Source organism: Ranitomeya imitator, chromosome 3 (assembly GCF_032444005.1).
Source record: "Ranitomeya imitator isolate aRanImi1 chromosome 3, aRanImi1.pri, whole genome shotgun sequence".
Lineage (NCBI taxonomy): Eukaryota > Metazoa > Chordata > Amphibia > Anura > Dendrobatidae > Ranitomeya > Ranitomeya imitator.
In genome coordinates this window covers 317477734-317501591 of record NC_091284.1, presented here as the reverse complement: position 1 = coordinate 317501591, position 23858 = coordinate 317477734, and the positions used below count along the sequence as shown (strand labels likewise).

General features: G+C 44.1%; 1 protein-coding gene across 2 annotated transcripts in view; it reads left to right on the top strand.

Annotated features, from left to right (window-relative positions):
* Window positions 1-11486, top strand: part of SMIM29 (small integral membrane protein 29) — a 96078-nt gene extending 84592 nt beyond the window's left edge. For both annotated transcript variants that reach the window (XM_069756616.1, XM_069756615.1), the window contains exon 5: window positions 7121-11486. In XM_069756616.1, coding sequence (XP_069612717.1) covers window positions 7121-7189 — 69 coding nt within the window. In that variant the 3' untranslated portion in view covers window positions 7190-11486. The remainder of the gene's footprint in view (window positions 1-7120) is intronic.
* The last annotated feature ends 12372 nt before the right edge of the window (window positions 11487-23858 follow it).

Below are 23858 nucleotides of genomic sequence, written 5' to 3'. Positions count from 1 at the left end.
TGCAAATTTCCACAGTCATTGATGATATGGAGCTGCAAGTCAGGTAAAGGCACTGGGGAGATGGCTGTCATTACATCTTCAATAAATGCACAAGTTTATGTTGATATTTTGGACACTTTTCTTTTCCCATCAATTGAAATGATGTTTGGGGATGATGAAATCATTTTTCAAGATGATAACGCATCCTGCCATAGAGCAAAAACTATGAAAACATTCCTTGAAAAAAGACACATAAGGTCAATGTCATAGCCAGCAAATAGTCCGGATCTCAATCCAATTGAAAATCTTTGGTGGAAGTTGAAGAAAATGGTACATGATAAGGCTCCAACCTGCAAAGCTGATCTGGCAACAGTAATCAGAGAAAGTTGGAGCCAGATTGATACAGAGTACTGTTTGACACTCATTAAGTCAATTCCTCAGAGACTGTGAGTTGTTATAAAAGCCAGAGGTGGTGCAAAAAAATACTAGTGACGTGTGGAGTATTTTTTTTTTTTGGGGGGGGGGGGGGGGAAGGGGGGGCTTTTTGTTTTTTTTCATGATTCCAGAATTTTTTTCCCTCATAATTGAGTGACTCCATAATTTCTAAGCCTATGCTTGGTTAAAAAAAAAAAAAAAAAGTAACCATTACTGACTACCACATTTTTGTACTTGATTTTTTAGTGTTTTTTTTTTTTTAAAGCCAGAAAGTTGCCATTTGAAATTACTTTAGTTTGTGCCATGTCTGTGGTGATTTTTTTTTTTTTTTTTTTATTTATACAAAATTAAACAACGGAACGAATATCCTCCGAGGCCAGTGACTACATAATTTTTGCCAGGGTTGTAGTATCTGCCTGACAAAGTGAAGCGGACCACAAGCTAGACATCGTGCTGTGATCCAAAGAAATTCTGGAACAAATGAGAAACAAAGTAATTGCGATCTATCAGTCTGGAAAGGGTTATAAAGCCATTTGTCCAGCTTTGGGATACCAGTGAACCTCAGTAAGAGCCATTATCAACAAATGGCGAAAAGATGAACCATGGTGGACCTTAACAGGAGTGACTGGCCAACCAAAATTAACCAAAGAGCACAGCAAAGACTGATCCAAGAGGTCACAAAAGACCCCACAATGACATAGAAAGAACTACAGGCCTCACTTGCTTCAGTTAAGGTCAGTATTCATGACTCCCATAGGAAAGACTGGGCAACAAATGGCCTACATGACCGAGTTCCAAGATGAAAACCACTTCTGAGCAATAAAAACCTAAAGGCCAAAAACATCTTGATGATCCCCAAGACTTTTGGGAGAATATTCTGTGGACTGACAACATCTAAAAAGTTTAAACTTTTGTCTTGCATGTTCCATTACATCTGGCATAGAAGTAACGCAGCATTTCAGAAAAGGAACATCATACCAACAATAAAATGTGGTGGTGGTGGTGTGATGTCTGGGACTGTGTTTCTTCAGTAACTGGAAGACCTGCTGTAGTAAATGGAACCATGAATTCTGCTGTCTACCAAAAGAAAAGAAAAAAAACCCTGAAGGAGAATGTCCAGCCATTTGTTTGTGACCTCAAGCTGAAGCACACTTGGATTAAGCATCAGGACAATAATCCAAGACACACCAAGTCCACCTTTGAATGTCTTAAGAAAATTAAATTTAAGACTATGGAGTGGCCTTTGTCAAAGACCTGACCTTAATCTGGTTCAGATGCCGTGGCATGACCTTAAAAGGTTTAGGGGTCAATCCCTGTAGGTTTGGATTTCTTTTAATAATAAAGAACTTTATTTAAAAACTCAATTTTGTGTTATGTTTTGTCTAATATTTTTAAATTTGTTTGGTGATTTGTCACCAAACAGCTCCATGCTGTTTGGATATTATGTTTCTTGGCTGACTCTAGTCTGTGGGTATAAAAGAGAACATGAATCTACGTGTCACGAATCACAGGAAGGATATCTTTATCCACACCGCTCACACTAATATAATGAACCGGGGTTGTTTGGTTGCCCCAGTTCTTTCTTAAGGAGATTTACTTAAAAATAGTCTGGGTGAAATGGTGGATGAGGAAAAAGCCAATATGCTAAATGATTTTTTTTTTTTCATCAGTATTTACAAAAGAAAATCCCATGGCAGACAATATGATCAGTGATAACAAAAATTCCACATTAAGTGTCACCTGCTTAACCCAGCAGGAAGTACATCGGCGTCTAAAAATCACTAAAATTGACAAATCTCCGGGCCCGGATGGGATACACCCCCGAGTACTGCAGGAATTAAGTACAGTCATTGATAGACCATTATTTTTAATCTTCAAAGAGTCCATAATAACAGGGTCTGTGCCACAGGACTGGCATATAGCAAATGTGCCAATATTCAAAAAGGGGACAAAAACTGAACTCGGTAATTATAGGCCAGTAAGCTTAACCTCTACTGTGGGTAAAATCCTGGAGGGCATTCTAAGGGATGCTATGCTGGAGTATCTGAAGAGGAATAACCTCATGACCCAGTAGCAGCACGGGTTTACTAGGGACCGTTCATATCAGACTAATTTGATCAGCTTCTATGAAGAGGTAAGTTCCGGGCTGGACCAAGGGAACCCAGTGGATGTAGTGTGTACGGACTTTTCAAAAGCTTTTGATACGGTGCCACACAAAAGATTGATACATAAAATGAGAATAATGGGGATAGGGGAAAATATGTGTAAGTGGGTTGAGAGCTGGCTCAGGGATAGGAAACAAAGGGTGGTTATTAATGGAACACACTCGGACTGGGTCGCGGTTAGCAGTGGGGTATCACAGGGGGCAGTATTGGGCCCTCTTCTTTTTAATATTTATTAATGGCCTTGTAGGGGGCATTCAGAGTAGAATTTCAATATTTGCAGATGACACTAAACTCTGCAGGGTAATCAATACAGGGGAGGACAAGTTTATATTACAGGATGATTTATGTAAACTAGAAGCTTGGGCTGATAAATGGCAAATGAGCTTTAATGGGGATAAATGTAAGGTCATGCACTTGGGTAGAAGTAATAAGATGTATAACTATGTGCTTAATTCTAGAACTCTGGGCAAAACCGTCAATGAAAAAGACCTGGGTGTATGGGTGGATGACAAACTCATATTCAGTGGCCAGTGTCAGGCAGCTGCTACTAAGGCAAATAAAATAATGGGATGCATTAAAAGAGGCGTAGATGCTCATGAGAACATAATTTTACCTCTATATAAGTCACTTGTTCGACCACACTTAGAATACTGTGCACAGTTCTGGTCTCCGGTGTATAAGAAAAACATAGCTGAACTAGAGCGGGTGCAGAGAAGAGCGACCAAGGTTATTAGAGGACTGGGGGGTCTGCAATACCAAGATAGGTTATTACACTTGGGGCTATTTAGTTTGGAAAAACGAAGACTAAGGGGTGATCTTATTTTAATGTATAAATATATGAGGGGACAGTACAAAGACCTTTCTGATTATCTTTTTAATCATAGACCTGAGACAGGGATAAGGGGACATCCTCTACGTCTGGAGGAAAGAAGGTTTAAGCATAACAACAAGACGCGGATACTTTACTGTAAGAGCAGTGAGACTATGGAACTCTCTACCGTATGATGTAATGAGTGATTCGTTACTTAAATATAAGAGGGGACTGGATACCTTTCTGGAAAAGTATAATGTTACAGGGTATATATACTAGATTCCTTGATAGGGCGTTGATCCAGGGAACTAGTCTGATTGCCGTATGTGGAGTCTGGAAGGAATTTTTCTCCCCAATGTAGAGCTTACACTTTGCCACATGGTTTTTATTTCTGCCTTCCTCTGGATCAACATTTTAGGGCGTGTTAGGTTAGGCTATGGGTTGAACTATATTAACAAAAATCCCAATCTCATAGCGCTAGTCTGAACCGGCACACAAAAGAAATTTTTCTGTGCCCCCAGACAGATCAAAGAAACTCCATAGAATACATGTATAAATCGGAGAACAAAAGGAGCATGAAGTAAGAATATTTTGTAATAAACAAATGTCTTTATTGGTACAAAAAATAGCTAAAAAACAGTAATACAGTCCAATAGGAGGTGTGCCCAAACAAGCACAGGAAAGGGGACCACCCCCCCGTAACCCCCATACAGATACTCAATGAATACCAGAGGGAAAACAAGAGAAAAACCCCCACATCTCATCACATGATGAGTAAACCCAAATATCCCTCAGCTAATATAACAGGGTGACCAAGTAACAAGCTATGTAGGTAATAATGGCAAGACAGAGCTGAAGGGTAGGCTTACCAATGGAGGGCACAGGAGGGGGGGGCGCTTTCTAGCCGCGAAACGCGCGTCGGGGCGTTTTCTCTTGTCCGGTGGGACCCCCTCCTGTGCCCTCCATTGGTAAGCCTACCCTTCAGCTCTGTCTTGCCATTATTACCTACATAGCTTGTTACTTGGTCACCCTGTTATATTAGCTGAGGGATATTTGGGTTTACTCATCATGTGATGAGATGTGGGGGTTTTTCTCTTGTTTTCCCTCTGGTATTCATTGAGTATCTGTATGGGGGTTACGGGGGGGTGGTCCCCTTTCCTGTGCTTGTTTGGGCACACCTCCTATTGGACTGTATTACTGTTTTTTAGCTATTTTTTGTACCAATAAAGACATTTGTTTATTACAAAATATTCTTACTTCATGCTCCTTTTGTTCTCCGATTTATATATGGGTTGAACTAGATGGACTTAGTCTTCCTTCAACCTTAATAACTATGTAACCTATATCCCACTTCCGGTTTGGCACTTCCAGCTCTCTGGTGCCCCCCTTACCCTCAGGTCAGACCGGGTACTGCACCCAGGATAATTAGTCGCCAGAAAGGCTGCCGTACTTTGTACTGGCTAATGGGCACACTTCTGCGAGGTATATGTGATATAACTACTCCCACTCAGGCGGGAACAATAATTAACGCTGTCCGTCGCTACCAGGTTTTCCAAACGCACAGGACAAATCCACTGTCACCAGCTCTGATTTCTTATTTAACTGGGCCGGAGCCAACCCAAATTAGTAGCGTAATTCACTTCAGAGGATGTGACATTACATTATAGAGCAAGGAGAAACGAAGCTTGTAATTTTTTATATTTTACTCCAAAAAGGTAGGCAGTGTTTACAGAAGGGTAAAAGGATATTATAAAAGACAAGTATTGCATGTACAAACAATTACAAATAAAAAGGGACTAAAGTTGAAAAAAAAAACCACTTAGTCTTCTATCATTTCAGATCATGACAAACCATATGGCAGGGGCAGACATCAGAATGCACTGAAGCAGCTTGCAGAACTGCTGTTTGCGCTTTTCCTGGGCAAAGACTCCCTCATTGCTCAGCAGGGTTATGATATGCCCTCTGGTCATGACATCAGAGTGGGCGGAGCTATGGAATGCACTCCTCCTTTCTCAGAGGGACTCAGACTTATGGAACATTTATATCCACTGTAGCTCCAGGATGCAACCTCATATAGCGATGATGGTATTACCATTGACCTTGTTTTGCAATTAGCATTCTTTTAAGACCAAACATGACCTGGCTATGCACTGCGAGTAAACAGTAATTTGTTTCTCGGATACCAAGGGTACAGGAAATTGGAAAACGCACTGGGTGATGGCCCGGCCAATGCAGAGGCCAGAAATGTATCTGTCCTGCTTCCAGACCTAAGCTGCACGATTATATTCCAGTTTAAGAGAACAAAGGGAAAGCCCATACGGTTTGAAAGTTGCTGTACCAGTTATAGCTGGTATCAGGTGGGAGAGGGGGATGCGTGGTTTAGAATTACATGCAGGCAAGTGAGAAAGAGAGCTTTCTAGGCAGTGTGAAGAGGGGGGTCTGTGGGGGAAAAACACAGCTCTGTAGATTCTTGTAGGACTGCTACTTCCAATAGATGGCACTAGAGTTCTAGTTCTCTTCCTCTCTGAAGAGACAATTTGCATAATTAGCATATTTCCCAGAGGAGCATTGCGGCTTTAAGTCTCCTCATCTCAGCATGCTTAGCATATCAATCTCCACAAGGAGAAACAATACTTCTTGGATAAAGAGAACAGTGTAACAAGTTAAACACTTCCTTAAAGCTCCACCCCAGTGGCTTTTTTTTTAAAATGTGCTGCAGTTATGCTATGAACGTAAAATACCTGCACCTAATAAACCTGCCACCAGCCCTTTTCAACTGTTCCCAATGCCACTCTGGTCCCACGCTGTCATATCGTGGCCTCAATTTATTACAGACTAGAAGTCGGAGGTAATCGTCACAAGCTCTCTGTGCAAGTCTGAGAGCCAGAACAAGGCTCTGACTTGCATTGAGTTGTGACCTGTGGATCATACCAACAAACACCTGTGATCCAGCAGGTCACAAACTGTTGAAAACTGACTGTAGAGGCTCCGATAACAGCAAAAGGTGGCAGATGGTAAGTATAAGACTAAGGGCAGGGGCCTTGCTTTATCAGTACCGTTCCAGCTCTGCAATTAAAAGCTCCAGCATTTATTTATTTATTTTTAAGTTCTGCACTGTTATTTATTTGGTGGTGTTGTGGTCTAATGCAGCTCTCCATTCACTTCTATGGCAGCACAAATATAAAAAATAAGCACAGCCACCACTCCACTGGCCTTGTCTGGTGACGTAGCTGCTATCAAAAAGAACACCTTTTCTTAAAATGGGATTGGGATCAAGCATACCTTTATGACACAGATATAAATAAGCTGGTCATGGTTAAGACATCCTATGCACTGAACAAAGTAAGCAATATGAAGTCTGATCAACATGTGTCCCGTCCTGTCCCCCACCTCCCAATACACATTAGATAAACAGCTGATCCCATTAACTTTGCCGGGTGTGGGTACCTCGTGTAATGTCTATGGGGCATTTAGATTAGCATTTCCCTTTACTCGGACATATCAGGAAACCTGACAGAACTAAAAAACTGTCCACTGTGTGTGTGTCATATTTTTGTGATGGGACGTGGCAGCATTGAATATGGGGTTCAATGTGGGATTATGGGGTCTACTGCCTTGACTGATATCATATATAATATGCCTAAATGAGATATTTGAAAAGTTGTAAATAAGCAGAAAACAATTGTTATAAATGGAAATTAATCTTTGCTTAAATTCCCTTTTGTTACAGGTTGTGCATGGCTGGACAAGTGGATATAATCAGTACAAAAGGGCATCATTAAGGGATGTGACTGCATAAACCTTATTTGCTTTGAAAGCAGTCTGAACATGGATGGGAAGAGCACAGAATCCTCCACCTGTCAAAGATCTTCAGCATTTCTTTATCTGCAGCCAATTTAATAATGTTTTATTTAAAAAAAAATCTGTTGTCTTCATGTATTTACTTATATGATAATGCAGTGTGGAAGTTTGTATGTGAAAATATATACTGTATAGTAGGCTTATCTGCATACACAATTTTATATGGGGCAAAATATGGAGTTCCTATTTAATATCCTCTAAGATAAATCTGCAGAAACATGTATAGGGTTATGTTTGTTCTTTTTAAAACATGGACAGATCACAGCCAAAGGAAGAATGCACTTTTTCTTCTCCACAAAGGAAATCCTTGTTTACTTTTAATCGTAACAAACAAATCTAAATTGCTAACTGTGCAATGAAACGTGAGCTACATTTACATTGCTATAGTTGCTGTCTGAGTTCCAGCTGCATTGCTAAGTAATAGAAGTGGATGTTATTTTAAAGGAAATAGAAACTTTTCCTGCTTCAATTTAACAGAATCTGATTGTATGGTACCTAATGGCTAAATGGCTAAAGCCATGCATGCGCAGCCTACAGTATTTATTGCCACCTTTTCAATAAGTTTTATTTTTTTTACGTTAGATTTTTTATTTATTGAATAAATATTGGTCCTGATGAGGCTTTTTTTTACTTTTTAAAAGTCATACATTCATTCTGACCTGTATTTTAAAACATTTTCCTACTCAAGCCCAGCTAAACTTTGCCAGAGCTCATGAGTCTTAGTGCATTCATAAACTACAGGTGCTTCTCACAAAATTAGAATATCATCATTGAGTTACTTTATTTCAGTTCTTGAATACAAATAGTGAAGCTCGTATACTTCATAGCGTCATTACAAACAGTGATCTATTTCAAGTGTTTATTTCTGTTAATGTTGATGACTATGGCTTATAGCCATTGAAAACCCAAAAGTCATTACCTCAGTAAATTAGAATACTTTAAAACACCAGCTTGAAAAATGATTTTAAAATCCTAAATAATGTATGTTCATTAAATGCGGTCAATGCTTGGTCGGGGCTCCTTTTTCATCAATTACTGCATCAATGTGGCGTGGCATGGAGGCGATCAGCCTGTGGCACTGCTGAGGTGTTATGGAAGCCCAGGTTGCTTTGTTGGCAGCCTTTAGCACGTCTGCGTTGTTGGATCTGGTGTCTCTCATCTTCCTCTTGACAATACCCAATAGATTCTCCATGGGGTTAAGGTCAGGCGAGTTTGCTGGCCAATCAAAGCACCCTGATGCTGTTGTTTTTAAACCAGGTATTGGTACTTTTGGCAGTGTGGACAGTTGCCAAGTCCTGCTGGAAAATGAAATTTCCATCTCCAAAGAGCTTGTCAGCAGAGGGAAACATCAAGTGCTCTAAAATTTTCTGGTAGATGGTTGCGCTGACTTTGGTCTTGATAAAACACAGTGGACCTACATCAGCAGATGACATGGCTCCCCAAACCATCACGGATTGTGAAAACCACACTAGACCTCAAGCAGCTTAGTTTGTGTGCCTTTCCACTCTTCCTCCAGACTCTGGGACCTTGATTTCCAAATGAAATACAAAATTTGCTTTCATCTGAAAACACCTTGGACCACTGAGCAACAGTCCAATTCTTTTTATCCTTGGCCCAGGTAAGACGTTTCTGGTGTTGTCTATTGGTCATGAGTGGCTTGACACAAGGAATGTGACACTTGGAGCCCATGTACTGGATACGTCTGTGTGGTGGCTCTTTGAAGCAATGACTCCAGCAGCAGTCCACTCCTTGTGAATCTCTCCCAAATTTTTGAATGGCCTTTTCTTAACAATCCTTTCAAGGCTGCGATTATCCCAGTTGCTTGTGCACTTTTTTTACCACACTTTTTTTTCCCTTCCACTCAACTTTTCATTAATATGATTGGATACAGTACTCTGAACAGCCAGCTTCTTTAGCAATGACCTTTTGTGAAGTGTGACAATAACTGCCTTCTGGACATCTGTCAAGTCAGTAGTCTTCCCCATGATTGTGGAGCCTACTGAAACAGACTAAGGGACCTTTTTAAACGCTTAGGAAGCCTTTGCACTTGTTTTTTAATTCTAATTTACTGAGAGAATGACTTTTGGGTTTTCATTTGCTGTAAGCCATAATCATCAACATCAACCGAAATAATCAAGTGAAATAGATCACTCTGTTGCCAATAACTCCATATAATGAGTTTCACTTTTTGTATTGAAAAACTAAAATAAAGTAACTTTTTGATATTTAAATTTGTGAGAAGCACCTGTAAACTCAAGCTCTAAGAAGCTTACTGTGCTAGAGGGAGAAGAAACTGCATTTTACTGTCTGGCTGTGTGGTCAGAGATTAAGTTTAAAGAGGATGTTTCACGAGGTTTAGCATGTTTGATTGGCCACCTCATTAAGGCTACGTTCACATTTGCGTTGTGCGATGTTGCGTCCGAGACGCAACGCACAACGCAAAACAAAACGCAGCGTTTTGCGACGCAAGCGTCCTTTTTTGCCGATTTTTGGACGCAAAAAAAAATGCAACTTGCTGCGTTCTCTGCGCCCCACGCTTGCGGCAAAAAAACGCTTGCGTCGCAAAACGCAGCACAACGCATGTCCATGCGCCCCCATGTTAAATATAGGGGCGCATGACGCATGCGTTGCCGCGGTTGCGCCCGACGCAACGCAAATGTGAACGTAGCCTAAATAATGGTGTGTGCTTTTTCCCCCTGCATGACCTTGACCAGTTATAAGAAGGAAGGGTCGTGCAAGAAGTGGAGAAAAAAAATACCCAAAGAAAGCTGGGTCTGACCTTGTCTGAGGATAAGACCTGTAGTAACACACAGCCCTGCTATCCTCTTTGAGCTCACTGCTGGAATTAACTGTGATTACAAGTGGAGTTGAAGAATATAGCAGGTTGTCCTGAGGAAGAAGACATTGTACCACTTTGAATTCTGGTTTGTGGATCCTTTTACTGAAGTGCTGAGAAAACCCACTATCCCATTCCTATTACAGTATTTCTCACCCACACCCACTGATGAGAAGTGAGAGTTGCAAGAAGGTTTTGTAATGATTAACTGGTTTGTTTTCTACTAACCCAACCCACTTACTTTTCGATGTGAGACTTGAACAGCTGAGGAGGAACGCTAAAAGAACTTTGTCAGTTAGGAAAAATGGTAGGTGATTGAGCAAAGTTCATGGAAAAACTGAAGCTCTGGCTGTCTCTAGCTGTGCTTGGATGGAAACACATACAAATGTATGTGGTCTGTATTGTGAAATTTGGCAACAGATCCAATTCAAGCTTTACTCACATAGGTGTATTGACAGTATATGTAAATGTTTGTTTGTTTTTCCTTCATTGGGCAGACTTTGTCACAGCTGGTCCACTATGGAGGAATTGGTCAAAACTGTGAGTCAAAATGCTGAAGGTTGCAAAATATTTGAATAACATCATTTATAGGTGTTGAATTCTGTCCTAAAACACCTTCATAGTTTGGGCCCAAAGTGTATCTAATAGGACATGTTTAATGCCAAAATATAAGTTTTACTTTACGGGTAAATATGCACTGATGAAATACTATTATAAATGTATACTATTTCCCAAAGCTCCAGTTCCCACATTTTGACTTGATAATAGAACTCCTGCTAACTTTTCTTTTTTTTTTTTACAATGAATTTGCTCCCATTTTATGGTTTCTTTAATTTCTATCTTAATTTTTCTTGATTATGGCTTGCAAGATGGTACATTTACAAGTGCCTTATAACTTGGGCAGGCATTTTTGACCAGTTGCATATTATTGTTTCTGTTTTATATAAAAAACATGCAGTAAGTCTTGTCCTTTTTAGCCATGTTTGGAAAAGCATCAAGACCGCAATACTTCCATTTCATTATATTGAATATATGCTTTTAAAATATTCACAGTCCATCCCTGAAAATAAAGTTTAACCACTTTTTGCAGACTGCTTTTGAAGACAATTGAAACACCCTTTGCCACTTGGTATCCCTGTCTTTAAATACTTGTGTTGGTCCTACCTCTAGGAACTTCAATAAAAATGACCCACAAAGGTAAAAAATTGACACTCCCAACTCGGAGACTGATTCCCATTAATAATGTGTTTGTAACACTATATTTACCCTGTTGGCATAATATTTTGTAATTATGGAAACACTTAAGTTATTTTATATAATGTATGAATGATGTTAAATGTTTATTATTGTGAACATGATGAAGCAAATTAAATAAATAACTCGTCTTTATGTAAAGGTATTGCAAAATTAAAGCTTGCTATTTGTCAAGAAACATGTTAATGATCTAGTGCTTTAGCCCCTCTGTTTGGGTTCAGTTTATTTTCAAACTAGGGACGTTTTACTCCATAAGCTATCGGGGAAGATTGAGGAGGTACATTCTGAAGTGGGGCTTCTCCGGCAAGATGAACAGGCCCTGAGAGGCCGTATAACAGAGGCCGAAAATAGGGTGTCGATCTTGGAGGACAGGGTGGAAACGATGGCCATGAAACTAACAAAAGTGGCGGGAATCAATAAACACCTGGCGTAAAAAAGTGGATGACTTGGAAAATCATCTGCACTGCAATAATTTGCGTATCATCGGACTACCAGAGCGCTCAGAAGGGCAGGGGCAGCAACCTGAGAGTTTTCTGAAGGAGTGGCTCAAGAACACTCGGGGACGAGTTTTCAACAGTGTGGTAGAAAGAGCGCATAGTCCCGACCAGACCTCTCCCACCCGGTGCCCCTCCACGTCCATTGCTTGCACGTATTCTGAATTGTAAGGACAGAGATATCGCCCTACGTTTGGCCAGACAAAAAGGCCCTATCAAACATGATAACGCCACAATCTCAATATTTCATGACTTCTCAGTGGACCTACAGAAACAACGCCCAATTTCTGGATGTGAAACCGAAACACCTCTCACTTCTCTACTAGACGCACCTTGTCGCATCTGGATTATGTATTTGGCTCTAGTAATTTGGCGTTATGGGTAGATAAAGTAGAACATAGAGGCAGAGGAGTGTCAGACCACAGCCTGTTGGTGTTAAAGGGAACCTGTCACCTGAATTTGGCAGGACTGGTTTTGGGTCATATGAGTTTTCGGTTGTTTGATTCACCCTTTCCTTACCCGCTGGCTGCATGCTGGCTGCAATATTGGATTGAAGTTCATTCTCTGTCCTCCATAGTACACGCCTGAGCAAGGCAAGATTGCTTTGCGCAGGCGTGTACTATGGAGGACAGAGAATTAACTTCAATCCAATATTGCAGCCAGCATGCAGCCAGCGGGTAAGGAAAGGGTGAATCAAACACCTGAAAACTCCACCCATATGACCCAAAACCAGTCCCGCCAAATTCAGGTGACAGAGTCCCTTTAACTCTTGTTAAGTTTGGCTGTATCACTCGCAGACCATTATGGAAATTAAATTCATTCTGGCTTAAACTAATTGGCCCATATGACATAAAACAGTCTAGTTGTGCAATTGTTCTATCAACACATACTGAACCCTGTAGTGTCAACTTATTCTGGGACTCATTGAAAGCTTATGTAAGGGGCTGTCTCTCATCTACAATCTCATTCATTAAGAGAGTCACATCTAGGGAAGATGCAGAAATAGAGGTTAAATTAAAAGAATCTGAAATGAAATATGTTGTAGAGCCCTCGAGTGGCAACATGTCAGAATGGCTCTGCTCTCAGATTGGATTTAGCTTCTAGGTGTTGTGTGTACAAACGGAAATTATTCTTCACAAGGCAATCCTACTTTGAATCGTGTAACCAATCTAGCAAGTTATTGGCTTATAATAATAATTTTTATATAATAATTTTTATTTATATAGCGCCAACATATTCCGCAGCGCTTTACAAATTATAGAGGGGACTTGTACAGACAATAGACATTACAGCATAACAGAAATACAGTTCAAAACAGATACCAGGAGGAATGAGGGCCCTGCTCGCAAGCTTACAAACTATGGGGAAAAGGGGAGACACGAGAGGTGGAGGCTTACATGGCTCATCAACATAATGCATCTAACACCATACTTCAAATTAGGAGGCCAGATTGCACTATCGCCACCTCTTCTGAAGACATCAATTTCATGATGACTATAAATCAATATATCAGTCCAAAAGCAACTATAACACCACACTGCCTCTCATACCTGGCAGACTTGCAATTCCCAGAAGTGACCCATTCTCAGCAATCCATCCTGGAGGCAGATTTTAGATGAGATAATTACAGCTATTAAAGAACTGGCTAAAGGAAAGGCATCGGGCCCAGATGGTTTTCCCATTGAGTTATACAGCAAATACGAAAATACTGTAGCCCCCCCTAGCATCACTCCTCCCTTAGTGAGGCACTAATTAGGAGACCCTCAGCAGGCCAGTAGTCACTTGAGGGGAGGGGTCCTACGGCCACTCCTACAGGGTTTAAATCCAGGTGTCCGGCCAGGAACTTCCTCTTTTCCTTCCGGCGGACACCTGGAAGCTTTTGTCCCTGCAGTAGTGATGTCGGACCCCCTGGTTGAGGCCCTAGAGAGGAGAACACAGAAAGGTGAGCATTGGTTTCAGGCCCTTTTCACCGGCATCAGGGCTCAGCTTTCTGTGCCCTCTCCCAACCCCTGCTAACACCCCCCTTATCTGGTCGGGTCAGCCTTGTCCTCCCTCACGCCCGCGCCCCTGGGGCCCCTTGTGGCCAGCTCACCTCTGATGCTGACCTGCTCGCCAGCTGGAGGGCGTTCCGTGCAGCGTCCTTGCAGTCCGGAGGTTGGATCGGTGCTGCCCCTCTCTGCCATGCAGCGGGCCGAGGGTCTCCCAGCCGTGGACGCTAAGATGGCCTCCCGGAGGCGGCGGGGGAGGGCCAGGCGCCGCACACACCGGAGAAACATAATAATACAATAATGTCGATGAGGGATCGGGCCGTGCCGAGCAGCGGGCAGCGTCGCCTCCTCCCCCCGCAGCTCCAGTTGCTTGCGGTGAGCCAGCTGGCGGCGCGAGGCATCGCCCCCTTCCCTGGCAGCTTCGGCGAATCTCCCATCTGCGCGGGGGGAAGGTGGTCTGCCAGCTTACCCTGCGCCCCGGAGCGGCTCTACGTCGGGGAGGGGGCGGCCTCGCCGCCTCGTAGCTGCCGGCGACTTCCGGCTCCCTCGGGCTCGGTCCGGCGCTCTGGTAAAGCTCCGCCCACCCACTTCCGGTCACCGCATTCCAGCGCTGAAAACAACGCTAGCCAGTCCTCCATTACCTTCCCTGCGGGCACTTATATGCCGCCCGCAGGGGGTAACCTGGAGGCTGGCACTAACGCCACACGGTCCCCAGAGCGCACTGATCGGTCAAGCCCGATCGAGCAGCGCGCTGAGTTCTCACCCAGCCTGATTTCCAGCCTACCCCCGGCAGACGAAGCACTAATGCCTACATGGGGGTATCAGGGGTTAGGCCGTAGAGATTACAGTGCAGCTGTAGAGCGCATTGTTCGGTCCCATAGGACCGAGCAAGGCGCTCAACAGCTGCACAGCGTGAATCACTGTGAAATATCAGTAAACGCACCAAACACTGATACATTTACACCTCCCCCACTGCCCAAATTCCTAATAAAAATTATCCGTTAACCGCTGTCCCGTCAAATCCTAGCAATGGGATTGATTAGTTACCTCCTAACGCCCCCCCTTCTAAGTAGCACTACGGGACCGTATACTGCCAATAATCCCCCTCAGAATAATGTTAGAATCCCCCCATTACACCGCTTAGTAACAGCGGGCGAAGGCGTAGACGCCAAACGTCTTCCCAATCCTCCTCGGACAACTCCCATCGCCATTCACGCTACCCCTCTAAACGGCCCTCCCGTCACCGACGCACACGCAGCTCCCTTAGAAGCCGCCGCAGATCTAGGGCCTCAGGATGGCTGTCATCAGCAACATCCGGGGATCCAAAGTATCGCTGAGTTATCGGGTACGTGACAAACCCTCTAAATCACGTGCACAGGCTAGGGCTATCGGCCGGGGTGAACAATCCCCCGCGGCTTCTAGCCACAACAACTGCCATGCAGTCGCTGAAGACAGAGCCATTAATCCGCCACTACATGGTTGTAATCAGGCTCCAACGCACGATGCTCAGTGCATCAGCCTGCACATCGGCCAGTCCCTCGCTGTAGCGGGAGCCAGAGTTTCCCCCGTCCTGTGCCATCACCCCATCAACATCTGCAGGGGTTCCTCCAGGATCTGAGTACACTCGTTCAGAGTCATACAGCGGTGAGTGTTCCAAGGGTAGCGAGGAAATGTTAAGCTACGGGGTTAACTTAAAGGAAATGGAGCTAACCTCAGCGATAAAGGAGTTAATCCTACAACTATCACATCCGAGCGTAAAAGTGGTGAACAAGACAACACCACAGTCCGCTAATCTACACAAAGATGCCTTCTTCTGCGGGATCAGCCCGCTAGGCGCTCATATAGATCAGGAAACGACAAATCTGGAGCAACGATTATATTGACATATGGTCGCTGTTATCGCCGCACCAACAAACAGTGGATAAAGCTAGGGGTAGGGGTAGATCAAGAATCGCTTTAACCATGAATAATTGGCTCCAGGCCTTCACAGTATTGGGCTGTATTATGGGCCAGAAACATCCGGAATGCTGCTCCGAATTGTTTATATATCAGGACATGATATATAGTTCGTACAAGTCGCATGGCGGTTCAGCCTGGCGACGGTACGACGAGGAGTTCCACAGGCGCCCGGCCCTACAGCCCGATCTAGGCTGGGGAGTAAAAGCAACGGACGTGTGGTTGCGACTGATGCTGTCCCAAAAGCAGCCCCCCTTTTCAGCCACGACCACTAATTACTCCGCAGCTGCAGGGCATAACTCAGTGGTCGTGCGAAAACCCGGGGACCTGCTGGTTATTCAACGAGGGAAACTGCTGTTTCCACGCGTTATGCAAATTCAGACACGATTGCTCCGCTTGTGGGGGAGGACACCCAGCGTCAAGGTGCACTCGTCAGCCATCCAAAGCGCCTACAAGGCAGAACCCCAGTGAGCGTAACAGCGATGGCTCCCTGGCTAAATCTCTACTCCAATAAGAAAGCGGCTCAGCAGCTGCAGGCGGGATTCTCCGACGGGATTTTTATCCCCTTCAGGTTTACTAGAACGCCAACCCTATAGGATAACCTAAAATCTGCTCGCGAATTCCCTGAAATACTTAGACAAAAAATAGAAAAGGAGGTAGAATTGGGTAGAATAGCAGGCCCCTTTCAGTCGCTCCCCTTCAAAAACATTAAAATATCACCGTTAGGCATTATTCCAAAAAAGGAACCCGGTAAATACTGTCTAATCCATCATTTATCTCACCCAAAGGGTGATTCGGTTAACGACGCAATTTCCCCAGAAGAAGCTTCCGTCACATACGCGTCTTTCGATAAGGCTGTAGAATTAGTCCGGGCAGCCGGACACGGCGCCCTGCTAGCCAAATCCGACATTGAATCGGCATTCCTTTTACTACCCATGCACCCCGAATGTTTCCACCTTCTGGGCTGCAAAGTGGACCAGTATTACTACTTTGATATGTGCCTTCTGATGGGATGTTCCATCTCATGTCACTATTTTGAGCTATTCAGCACCTTCCTAGATTGTGTAGTTCGATACGAGACGGGCAGCAAATCCCTAATCCACTACCTCGATGATTTCCTGTTCGTTGGGCCCAGAAATTCTAAACTCTGCTCCAATCTACTAGAAAAATTCAAATCTATCTCACACAAATTCGGCGTGCCATTGTCACTGGAGAAAACGGAGGGACCATGCAACGTATTGCCCTTTTTGGGCATTGAAATAGATACCAACTCGATGGTTTTCCGCTTACTAAAGGATAAATTACTAAAAACCCAGCAAATGTTGAAAGGCTTTCGCGAAGTTAACAAGGTAACCCTACAGCAAATGCAGGCATTAATGGGCCTACTGACGTTCGCCTGCCGCGTAATGCCGGTCGGCAGAGAATTCTCGCGCAGACTATCTCTGGCAACAAAAGGCGCTTCTCAGCCCGGCCATAGAATTAGGCTCACTCGTTCGCTAAAAGCAGACATGCTAGTATGGCAGACATTCTTACAATCGTACAATGGTCACACGTGAGTCATGGCTAGAGAGATCGCAATCAAGGAATTAGGGCTGACAATAGGGTGGAACAAAAAAGAGGGTTTCGCAGCAATTTATAAAAACCAATGGTGCAAATCTGATTGGCCGGAGCAATGGATGTCAGCAAAGTGGGGGAAAGACCCAGCCCTATGGGAATTGTTCGATCAGACCCGAGAAAGCGCTGCAGCGCGAAACGATCGTCGTCTTTTTATTTCACATTTCTCCCTGCTATTTCTGCATTTGGCATGTGGCACAATAAAGACTGAATATTAGCAGATGGTGAGTGCCCACTTTTTTCTACAGTTTTTGTTAATTAACATGTGTTGTCTCTTACAGGGGTTGAAGTTTGGGTTGTAGGAGATTCCTACATATACTGGGCTGAAGAGAGGGCCAAACTGCGGCCAGGAGGAAGAAATCTTTACCTCCCGGGCATAAAAGTTAACTGGAGGGGTATCAGAGGCCTCCAGTGGAAACAGGTGTTCAAGGAGATGGTTGGCATAGCAAGGATGGCGGAACACCCGGTGATAGTGGTGTTACACGCGGGTGGCAATGACCTAGGCAAACAAAAGGTGGCCGAATTGTACAAATGGGTGACAACGGATATGGATCAGCTGTCTTTTCAGGAACATAATACTGGTGTGGTCGGATATAAAAACAAGGGCCGTTTGGCAAGGAGCAAGAGATAAAAAAACCATAGAGCAGACATCGGGTAAATTCAATGCTCGGATTGGAAAATATGAGAGGAAGAGGCGGTATCGTGATTCGTCACCACCAGCTACAAGGGGATAACACGCCACAATTAAGACCGGACGGAGTTCACCTAACGGACATTGGCCTCGATTTTTTTTTGTCGGGTTTACAGGATGGGGTTGAACATTGATGGGTGGGGTCGGAGTCCTGCATAGGTAATACACGGGATCCTCTGTGGCGGAAGAAGCAGAGGAGGGCAAAGGTCGCAACCGCTCGTTGGGCCAATTCCCCTGTCGATCACAGACAGGAGCTCGGTGTGAGCCGCCCGTTACGATATGTAATTGCCTTTCTCTGCTTATTTAATTAATAAACTGTGACCGACCTGTTCAAGCCACCTAGGACTGTGTGTGTTTCATTACGGGATTGATGGGAGGGGGGAAGGCACTGGTTACGACACACAGGTCTCTGACTTCACTTGATGCAGCTAAGGCTTTTGACTCTGTAGAGTGGCCCTTTCTTGCCTGCATGCTTCCAGAAATTCACATTTGTTTGTAAATTCATCAAATGGGTCCACATGTATGCAACCCTTACATCTCAATTAATAATTAATAAATTTCATCTGATCCCTTCCCCCTTGGAAGGGAGATGAGGTAGAGCTGCCTTTTATCCCCTGCCTTATTTGCTTTAGCCATAGAAGCTTTAGCAGTAAGAATACGTTCCACAACAACAATTATGGGCTTTACCATAGCAGATCAAACTGATACTATTGGTCTATATGCGAACGATATGGTAATATTTATGGACAAGGTTGAAGAAACCTTACCACAGGTCATATCCACTATAGACATATTTAGCAAATATTCTGGACTCTACATAAATTGGGATAAGTCAGCACCAATGTCTCGCCAACATTCATCAGGGGTCCATTTGAAGCGGCTATCTCCAGAGGCTCCCAACTGTGTCTCAATTTAAATACCTGGGCATTATCATACAGAAAGATAGCAAAATGAGTTCCCATCTAACCCTGCTTGACCACGCTAAACTTAAATTCACACAATGGAGCAAATTACAACTTTCAGTTACTGGATTAGTTAAATGGTTTTACTCCCTAAACTTAGCTATATATTTCAACATAGTGGGGTACCCATACCTAAGTCCTTTTTTTCAACTCTTATCTAATTTATCACAGGATTTATCTAGGGAGACTCTACACCTAAACTTAAACTGTCTACCCTACAAAGGCCCAAAAAGCAAGGCAGGGTTGCGCTACCAGGACTTCTTTTTATACTACCTAGCGGGACAGCTTTGGGTAACTGACTCGTGGATGCCAGGTACTCCTCTGCCTAACTCGGAGAATCACTTGCCACAAGTGATGGGGATGAACTGTTTATTGGGATTATTATAACAATAAATAATAATAATAATAATAATTTCTGGAGACAGATAAACCAAACATTCCTAGGATGTTACCTCTCTTTAAAGGTACCGTCACATTAAGCGACGCTGCAGCGATATAGACAACGAGCCGATCGCTGCAGTGTCGCTGTTTAGGTCGCTAGGAGACGTCAGACACCGGCAACAGCAGAACGCTGGTTGTTCGCTCCATGAAGAAACATTGCAGGCATCGTTGCATTTGCTGTAAAACATGACGAAAAACACGCCGACCTGACAACCAAATAAAGTTCCGGACTTTCAGCGACGACCAGCGAAGTCACAGCGGGATCCTGATCGCTGCTGCATGTCAAACACAACAAGACTGCTATCCAGGACGCTGCAACGTCACAGATCGCTGTCGTTCTTGTTGGTAAGTTGCTTAATGTGACGGTACCTTAAGCTTGCCCACACAATCTGGAGACAAGTTAAAAGAGTAGTTGATTTCACTGAGGTTGTGGCAGAAATGAAACTTTGGCCCAACACATACTTCCCTTCTCTACAAGAACATCCGTCCTCTGCTTTCTGAAGCTCCAGAAATGTAGTGACAGTAAAAGACTTATATAATAAAAATATTCTAATGTCTTTTGAACAGATACAAACTGTTATGACCTGGTGGTTAGGAGCACCTGGAATGACCTGATAGTTAAACCTCATACAGGACGAGCTCTGGGATGTGGGAGCTCTGCTGACCGCAATCCCTAATCCTATCACACACACTAGAAATAGCCGTGGAGCACTCCTGACCAGACCTAGGCGCCTCGTCACAGCCTAAGAGCTATCTAGCCCTAGAGATAGAAAATAAAGCCTACCTTGCCTCAGAGAAATTCCCCAAAGGTAAAGGAAGCCCCCCACATATACTGTATTGACTGTAAGTAAAGATGAAAGTCACAAACGCAGAAATGAAACAGGTTTCAGCAAAGGGAGGCCAGACTTACTAAATAGACAGAGGATAGGAAAGGTAACTTTGCGATCAGCACAAAAACCTACAAAAGACCACGCAGAGTGTGCAAAAAAGACCTCCGCACCGACTCACGGTGCGGAGGGGCCACTCTGCATCCCAGAGCTTCCAGCTAGCAAGACAAAATCATGATAACCAGCTGGACAAGAAAACAGTGAACAAATAATGACTATCAGGAACTTAGCTTCTGCAGGAGAAGGCAGGTCACCAGAGAGATCCAGGAGCGAACTGTACCAATGCAAAAACATTGACAGCTGGCATGGAGTAATGATCTGAGAGGATTTAAATAGAGCAGCCAACCAAAGGATAAACCACGTCACCTGTGTAAAGAACCTCAGAAGCAGCAGCTTCACTCACAGCCACCAGAGGGAGTCCATGGACAGAACTCGCCGAAGTACCATTCACGACCACAGGAGGGAGTTCGACAACAGAATTCACAACAGTACCCCCCCCTTGAGGAGGGGTCACCGAACCCTCACCAGAGCCCCCAGGCCGATCAGGATGAGCCAAATGAAAGGGACGAACAAGATCGGCAGCATGAACATCAGAGGCAAAAACCCAGGAATTATCTTCCTGACCATAACCCTTCCACTTGACCAGGTACTGGAGTTTCCGTCTCGAAACACGAGAATCCAAAATCTTCTCCACCACATACTCCAACTCCCCCTCGACCAACACCGGGGCAGGAGGATCAACGGAGGGAACCATAGGCGCCACATATCTCCGCAACAACGACCTATGGAACACATTATGGATGGCAAAAGAAGGTGGAAGGTCCAAACGAAATGACACAGGATTAAGAACTTCAGAAATCTTAAATGGTCCAATGAAACGAGGCTTAAACTTAGGAGAGGAAACCTTCATAGGAACGTGACGAGATGACAACCAAACCAAATCCCCAACACGAAGTCGGGGACCAACACAACGCCGGCGGTTAGCGAAACGTTGAGCCTTCTCCTGGGACAATGTCAAATTGTCCACCACATGAGTCCAAATCTGCTGCAACCTGTCCACCACCGCATCCACACCATGACAATCCGAAGGCTCAACCTGCCCTGAAGAGAAACGAGGATGGAAACCAGAATTACAGAAAAAAGGAGAAACTAAAGTAGCCGAGCTGGCCCGATTATTAAGGGCGAACTCAGCCAAAGGCAAGAAGGACACCCAATCATCCTGATCAGCAGAAACAAAGCATCTCAGATATGTCTCCAAAGTCTGATTAGTTCGTTCGGTTTGGCCATTTGTCTGAGGATGGAAAGCCGAAGAAAAAGACAAATCAATGCCCATCTTAGCGCAAAAGGACCGCCAAAACCTCGAAACAAACTGGGAACCTCTGTCCGAGATGATGTTCTCTGGAATGCCATGCAAAAGAACCACATGCTGGAAAAACAATGGCACCAAATCAGAGGAGGAAGGCAGTTTAGATAAGGGTACCAAATGGACCATCATAGAGAAGCGATCACAAACCACCCAAATGACCGACATCTTTTGAGAAACAGGGAGATCAGAAATAAAATCCATGGAAATATGCATCCAGGGCCTCTTCGGGATCGGCAAGGGCAAAAGCAACCCACTGGCACGAGAACAGCAGGGCTTAGCCCGAGCACAAATCCCACAGGACTGCACAAAAGAACGCACATCCCGTGACAAAGAAGGCCACCAAAAGGATCTAGCCACCAAATCTCTGGTACCAAAGATTCCAGGATGACCAGCCAACACTGAACAATGAATCTCCGAGATAACTCTACTAGTCCATCTATCAGGGACAAACAGTTTCTCCGTAGGACAACGATCAGGTCTATCAGCCTGAAACTTTTGCAGCACACGCCGCAAATCAGGGGAAATGGCAGACAAAATTACCCCTTCTTTAAGAATACCCGCCGGCTCCGGAACACCCAGAGAGTCAGGCACAAAACTCCTTGACAGGGCGTCAGCCTTCACATTCTTAGATCCCGGAAGGTATGAAACCACAAAATCAAAACGGGAGAAAAAGAGCAACCATCAAGCCTGTCTAGGATTCAACCGTTTGGCAGACTCGAGATAAGTCAAATTCTTGTGATCCGTCAAGACCACCACGCGATGTTTAGCTCCTTCAAGCCAATATCGCCACTCCTCGAATGCCCACTTCATGGCCAACAACTCCCGATTGCCCACATCATAATTGCGCTCAGCAGGCGAGAATTTTCTAGAAAAGAAGGCACATGGTTTCATCACCTAGCCATCAGAACTTCTTTGCGACAAAACAGGCTCTGCTCCAATTTCAGAAGCATCAACCTCCACCTGAAAAGGGAGCGAAACATCTGGCTGGCACAACACAGGGGCAGAAACAAAATGACGCTTCAACTCCTGAAAAGCCTCTACAGCCGCAGAGGACCAATTGACAACATCAGCACCTTTCTTGGTCAAATCAGTCAACGGTTTAGCAATACTGGAAAAGTTAGCAATGAAGCGACGATAAAAATTAGCAAAGCCCAGGAACTTCTGCAAGCTCTTCACAGATGTCGGCTGAGTCCAATCGTAAATGGCCTGAACTTTAACAGGGTCCATCTTGATAGTAGAAGGGGAAAAAATGAAACCCAAAAATGAAACCTTCTGAACTCCAAAGAGACACTTTGACCCCTTCACAAACAAGGAATTTGCACAAAGGACCTGGAACACCATTCTGACCTGCTTCACATGAGACTTCCAATCATCCGAAAAGACCAATCATCCAAATATACAATCATGAATCTATCCAGGTACTCTCGGAAGATGTCATGGATAAAGGACTGAAACACAGATGGAGCATTAGAAAGCCCGAATGGCATAACCAGGTACTCAAAATGGCCCTCGGGCGTATTAAATGCCGTTTTCCACGAAGATCTATCTTGGTGAACCAACTAGCCCCCTTAATCCGAGCAAATAAATCAGACAGCAGCGGCAAAGGATACTGAAATTTGACTGTGATCTTATTAAGAAGGCGGTAATCAATACAAGGTCTCAAAGAACCATCCTTCGTGGCCACAAAAAAGAACCCTGCTCCCAATGGTGACGACGACGGACGAATATGACCCTTCTCCAAGGATTCCTTTATATAACTCCGCATAGCGGCGTGCTCTGGCACAGATAAATTAAACAGACGGTCCTTAGGAAACTTACTACCAGGAATCAAATTAATAGCACAGTCGCAATCCCTATGAGGAGGTAGGGCACCAGATTTGGGCTCTTCAAATACATCCCGGTAATCTGATAAAAACTCAGGGACTTCAGAAGGAGTGGAAGGCGAAATAGACAACAATGGAACATCACCATGTACCCCCTGACAACCCCAACTGGACACAGACATAGATTTCCAATCCAACACTGGATTATGGACCTGAAACCATGGCAACCCCAAAACGACCACATCATGCAGATTATGCAACACCAAAAAGCGAATATCCTCCTGATGTGCAGGAG